The following is a 12735-nucleotide window of genomic DNA, read 5'->3' on the forward strand; positions in this document are numbered from 1 at the left end:
AATTTAACTGCTTCAAGACCATCCTATAAAATTTAGTGATACAGGAGTTTTAAAATGACCAGACATTATTCATCTACTACCAATGCAAAATTCTGCTTAAAATTAAATACTATCCTGAATCACTATAAGCATCATTTGTTGTTTCCTCACTTTTCCTTATGGTAAAAATGCAAAGAATTCAGAGGGATTTTTTTCCCCTGGGAATTGGGCCAAGAAGAGGTTAAAAGATGAGCAGCAGAATTAGAGCTGCTCATTTTTTAATCTCCAATTTTAACTCTGAGATACAAAAAATCAATGACCACTAGGGGCAGGAAAGAGAACAAGAAAACTGTATGTGCTGCCATCTGGTGGTCATCTGCAAATCTAGCAGTTCTAAGAAAAATAAGATAACCATGTCCAACTCTAGGCTGCATCAATAAAAAGAGAGATGAAAAACGGACTGCCTTGAATTCAATCTGGATCACAAAGAATCTGTAGTACTTGATGATTATAGAGATAAAATAGAACCCAACACTTCCTCTATTGGTTTTTCCATTTATTTCAGCCATAAAAAGTATTTACTTTCAGACATGTAGTATTACAGAAATAATTGAATAAAAGTGGTATTTTGCAGAAAGACATTGGGAAGAGAAAGGCAGGCATTGAGAACAATTTGCACAACTGGTCTAACCTTATTTCTCAATAAATAGGGTCACCTTCCTCCTGCACAGCAGAATGCAAATTATCTTGATGTACCTCTTCCTTTCTTCCTCAGAAATAATTAAGCTACATGATTTGATGCCAGGGAGAAAAAGAAAATCAGGCAATAAACAAGCAATTCAACCAGAAGCTCACTGGGAAATGTTGACTTGCATTCTCTATAAGACAGCAGGCTGATTCACATATTGCATAAGACATAATGCAGCTGGTTTCTTTTTGGCTTAGCTTCATCAATAAACCAGATTACTATGGCTTGTAGAACAAACCATGGCTAAACATCTTGGCACAGCATGTGTGACATGATCCTAGAAATGATAAATACATACACAAATGGAAAACAGTTACAGTGACGGGAAAGTGAAGATTGAAAGGGCTACTTGCTTGGCCAACCAGAATATTCTGAAAACAGGCAATGAAGAACAAGCTGCAGGAGAAGACACTCCTTGCTTTGGAAATATCTCATGTAGGACATAACCATAGTAGGTGGAAAACTACGGATTAAGAAGATGTGCTCCAAAGGTAATGAATCCATTCTCCACTGTATCCTTATAGGCATTTCAATTTTTTTAAAAATTTCCTAATTGCAGTGGGCAGAAAAGAACTATTACAACTCCCAATTTGTTTTTGTTTTGTCTTAACATCAATTCACAATAATACCTTGACATTCAACACACACAACTATGGCACCTATAAGAAGGAGAAAAAAAAGCCCAGAAACCACAAAAACAAACCTGCTTGAATATTTGATTCTATCACCTCAAAAACAGTTTGAGATTCTCCTACTGATAACAATGTACATTGTACATTACATGTATAATTTGTCACTAGATTACTTAGAACATCAAGTGAATCAGATTCATGGTATACATCAGCACACAAAAATATGCATGAGAGACTCACATACAAAACCATGTGGTAGCCCATATAAATGGCAGCAGCCAAGTTCCTTCGGCCTTACAAACACCAAGAGGATGGTAACACAGATTACCAGAAATGGCACTCTCCTAGGATTGGCAGCCTAGTGGATTTGCTACATCTTGGAAGTTGACCTTAAAAATTAAAGTGCTCTTCAAAATGTCTTCTTGATGTGAGATGACAGCAGGAGGAGTCTGTTGCTGCTATACAGGATGCAGCAATGCAAATGGGAGTAATCATCCACTGCCATGATTAAAATACTTCGAATCAGTAGTGCATCCCACTTCCTACTTCTAGCATACATTCAAGAGTTTTTGTTTCACTTATTAAGGCGGGTGGTGGGTCCGGGCGCCGAGTTTGCACTATCTTCTGCTTGGGATTTTTCACTTCATCTTCCTCTTCAGTTTCAGTTTCACTTTCACACACATGGACCACGACGCTTGGAGTGGATTCGGTTCCAGCATGAAGCTCGTACTTTTCCCCTAGAGAGTATGACAGGCATGGTAAGCAACCCTTTATACCAGTGTTCCTCAACCCTGATGACTTTAAGATGTATGGACTTCAAGTCCCAGAATTCTCCAGCCAGCTTGCTGTACACTTGCCATAGTGACCATAAATTCCCAAACTGCCTCTAATTCTATGTCCAAGGAAGGCAGAGTCATCCAGAACCATAAACCCGGAGAAGTCTGCTGCCAGTCCAGTCAGGGCACTGAATAGCAAAGGTCTGTTAAGCAGCAAGGAGGCTGGTACAGGGGCAACAATCCCCTTTGAACTCTTATGTCCCATTTCACAAATAGGGTCTCAAATTCAGTACTCTGTGGTGGAACAGCATCTCTTCAAGCCACCAGAATCTCACAGGTAACTATAGCCACTCTGTTTTGTCTCCTCTGCCTGGGATCGAGAGTGGTGCCATAGTCAAAACTTGGGTGGGCACATCATCTCAAGCTCTTGAATGATCATACTTATTGTATACAGATTGATAATTTCTGGGGCCCTCCAGAGATATTAGACATCAATGCCCCATTCTGAAGCTGGAAGAGGCCAAGGTCCTACCAAGACCAACAAATTATGTTGGCCAATTCATGGAGCTCACAAATATGAAATGAAGATTAATTGGTTTATTTTATTATGACTTAAAAGCAGGGGTCTCCAACCTTGGCAACTTTAAGACTTGTGGACTTCAACTCCCAGAGTTCCTCAGCCAGCAAAAAGCTGTGGAGTTAAGTCCACAAGTCTTAATGTTGCCAAGGTTGGAGACCCCTGACTTAAAGGATATTTCAAGACCTTTAACGGTTATTAAACATCCATCAAAGTTCATACTCATTAATAGCCTGAGTCTTCTACAAACATGCCCATTTCCCTTCTGAAACATGTCATCACCATCATCATCTTTGACAGAGGTGAATTACTCTGTACTAGGCCTTGTATAGAGATAGATGCATCAGTACAGAACATGGGAGAAAAATAAAACATTCCTACCAGGCCCCAATTTTGAAACGGCGCAAAGCAAGTCATAGTTTATCATAGGAGTAGCATCTTCACTCTGCTTCCATCCTACGGGTGGGGATGCAGGAGGAGAGATCAGGAACTGTTTGGTAGGTTTGGGGGGCAAAAGGTAAGCTTTGTCTCCCACTTCTCTGGGCACCTGAACCTGAAAGAACAAATGTTGTCAGAACAGTAAGACACATAATATATCAGATTTATTTATTTATTTATTTATTTTACAAAGTCTCTCTAGTCCTGCTTTCTTCTTTAATATTTCCACTAAAAATGCTGGGAGTTGTTGTATAATATATCACATCCAGAGCAGGGGTCACCAACCTTTCAGACCTCAGGAACCACTAAATTCATAATTTTAAATTCCGTGGACCACTATGATCTGCCTAACGACCGGCTGGGTGGTCATGACTGGGTGGGCATGTCCAACTCAATGTCACTCACATCAAGGGGCGTCTTGCCAGCCTCTACTTGCCCCTTCCCTCCCACCCATTCCTCGCCTGCCTGCCCGGGCTCCTTAGAGCCTCAACAGGAAGCAGTTGTTGGAGCTAAGCAGCTACCTTGAGAGTTGGCAAAAGAGCTGGCTCAGTTCAAATTGGATCTGACCGAGAAGGAGGCTCAGCAGAAGCACCTCACTGAGAACTACGAGCATTAAGTTTTCCAAGCAGAGGGAAGACCTGCGGGAGTGCAAGGCCAGATACCAGTGCCTGGAGGCTCAGCGGGCCGAGATGGTCAGCCAGTTCCAGGCCATGATGCAGTCCCACTGGAACAAGGCTCTCTGGCTCTTCGCCACCAGCAGCACTTTCCTCCAGCCTTCGCCCAATAGGCTGAAGCAGACCCCAAGTCAGAATTTCTGCCCTCCTCCTCCCCACACAAAAAGATCCCGAAGGGGGAGATTCTCTGCAACAACACAAATATTCATTGCATGTATCCATCCCAGGGGCCGTAGTTTGAGGACCCCTGATTTAATGCAATATAAAAAATGCAAATAATTCTTCAGCGGACCACCAAAATTTTCTTGCGGACCACCAGTGGTCCATGGACCACCAGCTGGTGACCGCTGATCTAGAGGACACAAAATTGGGAAAGTTATCAAGGTTATTTGGGGTTGCATTTCACCGATTGGACAAGACACTGGATTCCAAGTGCATAGTTAATTTTCTTCTAGCTATTTGAGTTAAACAGTTACCAGGGTAGTTAGTAAATAACCTATTGCTTGAGCCAAATTAAGGGTCTATTTAAGTACCCATCCATTAAGTATCCACTTATTCAGTATTCTAGCAAGAAAGGTCACTCCTATTTTATGCTACAGCTGCGCAAGCTGCTGAAGACTCCCTGCTGAATCAGTGGCTAAGCTAAGATTTTATCTCCAGCCATGGATGAAGTAGAATTTTTTGTGACCTTCCGATATTTTTAATAGCCTGTATAGCCATGTAGACAGGCCTACAGTTTACGGGGAACGTTGTTGAATTCTGAGCAGATGAGAAGGAATCAAAAAGAAGAAGGTGGGAAGATTCCGTGTAGGATTTCATACATTGCAGAGTTACTTGCCTATTTGCAGGACTACCACAGTGGAAATAAAGAAGAGAGACATTCTGTGAAACTGATGCAGGGCACAGAAATCATCATCATCATCTTTTAATGATCCCTTGCGGGGTGGAGTCTGGGCAACTGAATGGAGCAGAGTATCTACTGGATGGATGCCCTTTCTGTCACCAATTTGTATCCTATGACTTATCATTTAAGTGTTGTACCTTATGATTCTTGTCGAATGTATCTTTTTTTTTTATGTACACTGAGAGCATATGCACCAAAGAGAAAGTCCTTGTGTATCCGATCACACTTGGCCAATAAAGAATTCTATTCTATTCAATGTGGAGTTTTGTTCAGCAGATATATTCTCATTGAGGGCACAGAAATAATATCTTGTAAAAAGTAATCTTTTTTTTAATGCAGTGTTCTTTGCCAAGCCCAGAACACTGTGTGTGCTTTGTGTGTGTGCTTGTAGTATCAAGCTGATTTTCTGACCATTGATATATAGCACATCACAGCACATCTGCAAGAAACGTAATGGTCCACATGCAGATGACTTCCCAGTAGACAGGATTTTCTCTAGCCATTTTGTTTGTCAGCTGTCCTGATGAGTTATTCGTGAAGATGCATTTAACTTCTCCAAGCCTGTTTTTGTGGTGAAAGGACTGCAGGCATCCCATGAAAGCAGCTTCTTTTGCCTCAGGGGCATCATAAGGTAGGCAGGGTTTACCAGTAAGGATTTCAAACGTACTTTTAAAAGGCAAGGTAATTATACTAACTAACATGAAAACTGTTGTACTAGTAAATGATATAGAGCAGAAGTGAGGAGGGCCCCTGGGAACTATTTGTATTTTTAATAGAAAGCAGGGGATTCAAATAAGAAACACATATACCTGGGCAAAATATAGCTTCATTTTTTTCCCGTTGAAATCTGCCTCGTGGAGTTCTATCCGTGCTCTGGCTGCTGCTTCTGGATTGCTAAAGTTTATCCTTACTCTTCGGAAGCTTTTAAATAACTGGAATGTAACATGAGCATCGTAGATTGTGAAAAGTGCTTCAAATCTTTCCTAAGGATAGGAGAAAAAAAACACATAACAAAGGTACCTCAAAGCTTACTTCAATAAACAAACTTATCTAGAATATTGCTTAGTTAGTTTTTCTTCTTTTCCTCGGATACCTTTTATTGCAATATCTACAGAAAAACACAGGCTCATGTAATTACAGGTTTTCTTGTATTTAAATAACCTGTATTTAAAAGAGCATATAATGCTCCATTCATACTGCCATCTAGTGGTTGCTATTATCATTATTATTGCTTCTAGAATAAAATATATACAGTAATTGAATAATGTCATCATCGAAATTGACTCCTAGCAACCACATAGATAGACCTTCTCCAGGATGATCAGTCTTGACCTGACCCTTCAGGCCTACCAATGATGCACCCACTATAATCTGCAACTAGCATGATTTTCAAATATATTAGCATCAGTCAGATTTTCATTAAACAACTAACTATAACAATTCACACTTTGAAAGTCTTTTAATTCACTATGGAGTTAACATGGTTGCAGATGAATCATGCATATAGAGAAATTTTATCTGAAAATGCTTTACAGCAGGGGTGTCAAACTCAAGGCCCGCGGGCCGCATCCGGCCTGCAGGGTGCTTAGATCTAGCCCATGGGCCCGCCCTGCAAATAGCAAAGGATTAGCCCGTGGTGCCTCTGCCAGTGAAAACGGAGCTCAGGAGGGCCACGTGCGGGTCTCCTGGGCTCCGTTTTTGGCTGCGACAGCCTCTTGCAGTCGCGGGCTCCATTTTCACCAGCAGATGGCTGCAGGAGGCCGTCGCGGCCAAAAACGGAGCCTCGATGAGTGATGTTGAGCTGGCCACGACCCCCGACCACCACCCCCCCGAGGTCAAACACAACCCCGATGCGGCCCTCAATGAAACTGAGTTTGGCACCCCTGCTTTACAGTGTTATCACAATCATAGGAATCCCATGAAACAAAACACTGGAGTCGAGATATTATGGATTTAAAATGTAATCCAGTGATATTAGCCCAACGAGCATTTGAATCCAAGTTTCAGACTTGCAAAGCTAAAGAGTTACTTGGAGCAGGCTGAATCTGTAACATGAAAAATGCCCTTTATGTTTGCTTCAAGGCAAAGTTGTTGGCTTCTCTCACAGATGACTGGTTTGTGCAAGGCATTAAGCTCATTTAATTTTCATACCTGTACATATTAATAGGTTGGATATTACACGAAGCCCATGATTTTCAAACCACATGCCAAGGTGCCTCAGGCTACCACAGTCAACTCACAGGAGCAATGGAAAATAACACAGTAACAGACTTCTAATGGATACTGCACAAACTTCCAGGAGCGTGGTGAAAAAAATTATTGACACACTAAAGGGCAGGACGAACCAAGAAAGTTTGAGGATTTCCGCATTAAAAATGACGAATCTCAGCATATAACAGCGGAGTTTGCACAACTTGCCCATGGTTGCAAATCTTGCCTTACCAAGATTTGTGAAGCCTTTCAGTGACTGCCTTGGTATGAAAATTGCTTCTCATCATCACAGTTTCCCTCTCCCAGTATTCCAAATTTAGAATTGATGATCCTTCACAGGCAGATAAGAATCACAGTGTAAGCAGAATTCAGTAAGAATTCTTCTGCGTTTATTATTTCTCTAAGTCAGGAAAAAAAGGAGCGGCCTTCATCCTATTATCTTCCAGATACAGTACCATATGCTGCTTCATCCAGATAATGAGTATTAATGTTGTTTTCCCCACAAACAGCCACGCTGCATGCATTTTAGACCGATCCCTGGGTAGTCAGGGCAATCAGAATTGTGCTGTATTTCCAACGGTGACCTGCTAAGCTAAGCATTTCTGTAGCTCTATAGGCAAGATCACATTGACCATGAGAAAAATAAACACAGTACTGTATGTGCATGAAGGCAACACCTTTCTTAAGCCAAGGAAGATTTACTGGAGAATTAACAAAGGTACAGTATGTTCTCCATGTCCAATATTGCTGTACATCTTACTTACAAATGGAAGGTTTTTTATTTCTACAGATTGTTTTTATTTCCAAAAATGAGGGATTAGCGATTATTTTCTTTCTTTCCTGCTTTCTGAAACAATAAATCAGGGGTGAAATGCTCCGGGTTCAGACCGGATCGCCCGATCCGGTAGCGATGGCAGTGGGGGGGGGGGTTTCGGAGAACCGGTAGCAGAAATCCCTGCCCTCCCCCCATGCCCAGATGAGCTGCACGATCATCAGAGGCTTTTTTTTACTTTTAAAAGCATTTTTTTCTACAAATGCTTTTAAAAGTAAAAAAAAAAAAAAAAGGTGGCCGCACCCACCCAGTCACATTATCCCCCCCATCAAGCCACGCCCACAGAACCGGTAGTAACCAATTTTATATTTCACCACTGCAATAAATCCATCAGTGACCTTAGCTCTGGCTTCCTCTCTCAGCCCACACCATCTTACAGGGTTGTTATGAGAATAAACTGGGAGAAGGGAAAAGAGAATCCTATATGCTCCCCTTAACTTTCAGCAAATCAGAGTGGCTTTGGCGTAGTGGCTAAGATGCTGGCCTAGAAACCAGAAGACAGTGAGAGTCTCATCTTGGGCATGAAAACCAGCTGGGTTTCCCACCTCACAGGGCTGTTGTGGTGGGGAAAACAGAAGCAGGAAGGAGTATGTTTGCTGCAGGGGCAGGTTTCAAAACCCGTCGCTACCGGTTTGCTCGTGGGCACGCATAACGCTTCTGCGCATGCACAGAAGAGTCTGGGCGGGTAGGCGGAGCCTCCCTCCGCCGCCGTTACCGATTTGCCTGATCTGGGCCGAACTGGTAGCAACCCACCACTGGTTTGCTGCCCTGAATTATACATTAAAAAAGGTAGATTTTTTTTAAAAAATGGGGTGGGGAAGAGAAATCACCTCTTATTTATTTATTTATTTATTTATTTATTTATTTATTTATTTATTTATTTATTTATTTATTTATTTATTTATTTATTTATTTATTTATTTATTTATTTATCAAATTTCTATACCGCCCTACTCCCGAAGGACTCAGGGCGGTGAACAGCCAAGATAAAATACAGATAATACAAATATTATGATCTAACTCTGAATCCTAGTACAGACATAGCTAAAAATACCCTATATCTATCCTATAGTCTGGGATATCCTAGTTTCCCACTCAGGTACTAACTTGGTTTGAGCCTTGAAAAGTCAAGTACAGCTTAGTGCTGCTACCTGCTACCATCAAATACGGTCAATATTTGCATAGCTACCACTTTTTGTTTACTAACATGCTGGGGGCATCCCTAAAATAATGGAATTTGCGGTCATTTTCATACATATAAAATTACAGGCAATCCTCAAAATCTTGTTAATTCTCTGCCTAATGTTTCCTATATGCAATGTACAAACAGAACAGTGGCAGAAATCACCAGAACCCAGACTGGTGAGATCTACCAAGTCAACTGCCTGTCCTCTGCATAAGCCAAATCTGCCATGTATTGGGGTTCGTTTTTCATTACCATGTAATTTTGAGAGCTAGGAAAGTACAGAGTAGTCTGGATGTTGGCAGTGGACAATCCTGAATAAGATTCGCACCTCACATGTCATCTGCCAGGGCACTCTGTAGAAATGGGGCATAATATCGTCCCCTCAGGGTGACTACAGGGTCTTACGTCAAACTGAAGATCATCATCGTAGCCAGCTATAAGCTGAGGGCATATACCAGCCCAGTAACTGATTTTTTAAAAATATAAACAATGTTGTGCTTCAATGATTAGCTGGCCTAGATATTGGTATTTGAACACAGATCTTTTTAATATTTATATTTTATTGTGTTTTGTCTAATCTAGATGAAATGCTAATATATATTACTAGTCCGTGGGTGATATATCATATGCTAAATAAATAAATAAACTAGTCTACCTTGTTAACCATGCAGTATAATCTACATTTAGAATTCCCCAGTCAGCAAAACTGGAATGCTGGGAGTTGAAGTCCACATATCTTGAAGTTGCTGAGGATGAGAAACATTGGTCTAAATTCTTAACGTTTCCACTTCATGAATCACCAGCACTGAGTACATTTCCTGACTCATTTTTACTAGAGGTTTAGTTTTTCCACACATAGGGCTAAATATGAGGTTTCTAGAAAAAAAAAGGGGGGGATAAAGGGGGGTGTCTGGCATAATCATCCTTCCATTAGTGACATGAGACGGTAATGGCTGTATTGATGATGCCCTTGTAGGTGACTATTGGAGCATGATTAGTGACTGAACAAAAATGTTTAACCCCATACTAACATCACAAATGCAGGTCGTAGGAAATCTCTGGAAATCTCTTTGCCCACAAAGCTTCACGAGAAAGAGGACCCGCTTTTGATTACAGAAATGATGCAGTGAGAAAACATTAAATTTGTTATCTTTATAGCCGATCAACTCCTCTAACTCATTTTACGTGAGTTGTACCGGCCGTAATATTGTACGGCCGGTACAACATTACCCATTAAGTGAATGGAAATACTGGACTATCCTACCTCTGCAGAAAAGAAACCTTATAAAGCCAAGGTCTGCTTCACTCACGCAGACCCCACTCCGCTGACGGAACAAATACACACCAGCCTGTTACATTTCGTGATTTCCCAGCCACCGCCTGGAATGTTATTACATCAGCTATTACATAATTCCCCTCTTCCATCCGAAAGCTGTTAAGTCAACTGCTTTAAAAAGTATACACGTATCTGATTTAGGGCCACATGTTATCAGTCTTTTTCCCAGAGCGCTGGACCAACGCTCAGGCTTTCTCCCGCTCTCCCCCTCATCTATTTTGGAGGTCATCAAGCTAAACAGCCACCTATTACATGTGTCCTTGGCAGAACCACTGAGGCAAAGAAATTCTCATTTATGGATGCCCAGAGCGATGTGCAGCCAAAAATAAAATGCCACCTTCTTTCTCCGTTCACCCTCTTCCCTTTTGGCCCTAGTGCAAGAGGACTCTCCCCACCCTACTGTCAAGGTCAGGGGAGGGGGCCTATGAATTAAAAGAAGTAAGGAGCCCTTGCACGCGCATACACACACACACACACACACACACACACACACACACACACACAGAAGTTCCATAGCACTGCATCATCTCTAGGTAGGCTTGCTCAAGACGACCTCGGGCACCATTTCATTAAGTCACCCTGTTTTTTTGGAACACCGGAGGGAGTATCCTGCAGAGGCAGCCGAGTGAATAAATCAGGATTATGGGGACAACGATCAGGCCAGGCCGTCATTGAGAGGAGATGGAAAGGGTCGCGGGGAACCAGATCAGCATAATCAGAGCAGGTTATTTTTTGCAATGGAACATTCCCAGGATTGGTTGCTGCCTCTTTGCTCCATGCAATGAACAAGGGAAAAAAATAATTATGGGGGGGGGGGGTGTCGGAAGAGAAATGTGCTACACAGGATACAAATCAAAATAAGTATTCTTATGATGGAGGGAGGAGCATCATTCCAGGTATGTATAAATGATATTAGAGTACGGTAGAAACCTTAAACATGGCTATTTCATTTTTAAAAACCCAGTTAGCAGAAAGCACCAGTCAGGCAAGAGATTCTTTAATGTATCTTTTCCTCAAACATAGAAAGATCAGAGGCCACTGATCCCACAATAATTCGACAGGATGTAAGCAAGGCTGCTTTCAGATGGTGGAAGATCAAATCAGATCAAATTCTATTTCTGTCATGGACTATGTACAAAAAGCAAAAAGACGAATACCCGCAACAAGCAGACGACAATATATCACGTAAGGAAACAAATACTACCATCAATGACCAGTATTTAAGAAGTGCAATACTGTATATGTTCAGGAGAAACCTGGCATCTCTCAAAGATATTTCATAACACAGAACAGATATATGGTAATGATCATAAAATGCATTAGATGGGGATATTTTGTTACAGAAGGAAATGCTGGATTTCACTTCATCTGATGATGAAATAATACTTTTAGTAGCTGACTCCCTTCCCACCCTCCCAGACAGTGATTATTGCACAGTCCAACTTCAATATGTTTGGGGGACTATGGGCCAGCCCCTCTCTCTGAACCCAAACCACCTCAAAGGCAGTGGTGGTATTCAGCTGGTTCTATCCAGATCGCACGATCCGGTAGCAGCGGCTGCGGTAGGCTCCGCCCAGCCGCCTGGATGTCATCACCTCCTGTTTGTGACGCTCTGCGCATGCGCGTGCTCACATCTGCGAACCGGTAGCGAAGGTAAGTCAATACCACTCCTGCTCACAGGGTTATTGTGGGGAAAACAGGAGGTGGGAGCATTATGCACACTGGCCTGAGTTGAGCAAATAAAGTCAGAATACAGGTAGTCCTCCACTTATAACAGTTCATTTAATGACCATTCAAAGTACAACAGCACTGGAAAAAATGCTGTTTTTCACATGGCCGTTGCAGTATTCCCAGGGTCACCTGATCAAAACTCAGATGCTTGGCAACTGAGTCATATTTATGACGGTGCCAGTGCCCCAGGGTCACGTGATCAACTTTTGAGACCTTCTTATAAGCAGTCAATGGGGGAAGCCAGATTCACTTAACAACTGTGTTACTAATTCAACAACTGCAGTGGTTCACTTAACAGCAGTGGCAAGAGAGGTCATAAAATGGGATAAAATTCACTTAACAAATGTACATACATTTAACAAATATACATACATACAATATATATATATATATTAAGTTCTGGAGCTCGCAGAATGTCTGCTTCTTTCTTTACTAATATACCTGGAACTCGTAGAATAGAATAGTTTGTAATACATACACACACACACACACACACACACACACACACACGCTTCCACGTATTTGGCTTTTTATTTTGCTCAGCCTTAGAGGCTCTGAGTGGGTTGTTACACAAGCTTTTTAAATTCATCTCCTCTATCCCAATTCCACATTTTTATCCCACCTCAGGAACAGAGAGCGCTGTCTCTGGATCGTAACCCAGTGCAAGGAAACAGGCTGCTCCATCAAAAGCACTTGGCCTCTATGCCACTC

The 12735-nt window shown here is 41.8% G+C and overlaps 1 protein-coding gene across 4 annotated transcripts in view; it reads right to left on the reverse strand.

The window, feature by feature from the left end:
• Nucleotides 1-522: 522 nt before the first annotated feature.
• LOC139320838 (calcipressin-3-like) overlaps nucleotides 523-12735 on the reverse strand; it is a 68358-nt gene continuing 56145 nt past the window's right edge. For all 4 annotated transcript variants that reach the window (XM_070949297.1, XM_070949295.1, XM_070949296.1 and 1 more), the window contains 3 exons: nucleotides 5538-5711; nucleotides 3094-3265; nucleotides 523-2096 (listed from right to left, as the gene is read on the reverse strand). In XM_070949297.1, the coding sequence (XP_070805398.1) occupies nucleotides 1882-2096; nucleotides 3094-3265; nucleotides 5538-5711 (561 nt within the window). In that variant the 3' untranslated portion in view covers nucleotides 523-1881. The remainder of the gene's footprint in view (nucleotides 2097-3093; nucleotides 3266-5537; nucleotides 5712-12735) is intronic.

Source organism: Pituophis catenifer, unplaced genomic scaffold (genome assembly GCF_029215685.1).
Source record: "Pituophis catenifer annectens isolate HBS135680 unplaced genomic scaffold, rPitCat1.0.hap2 SCAF_9, whole genome shotgun sequence".
In the NCBI taxonomy this organism is placed as follows: Eukaryota; Metazoa; Chordata; class Lepidosauria; order Squamata; family Colubridae; genus Pituophis; species Pituophis catenifer.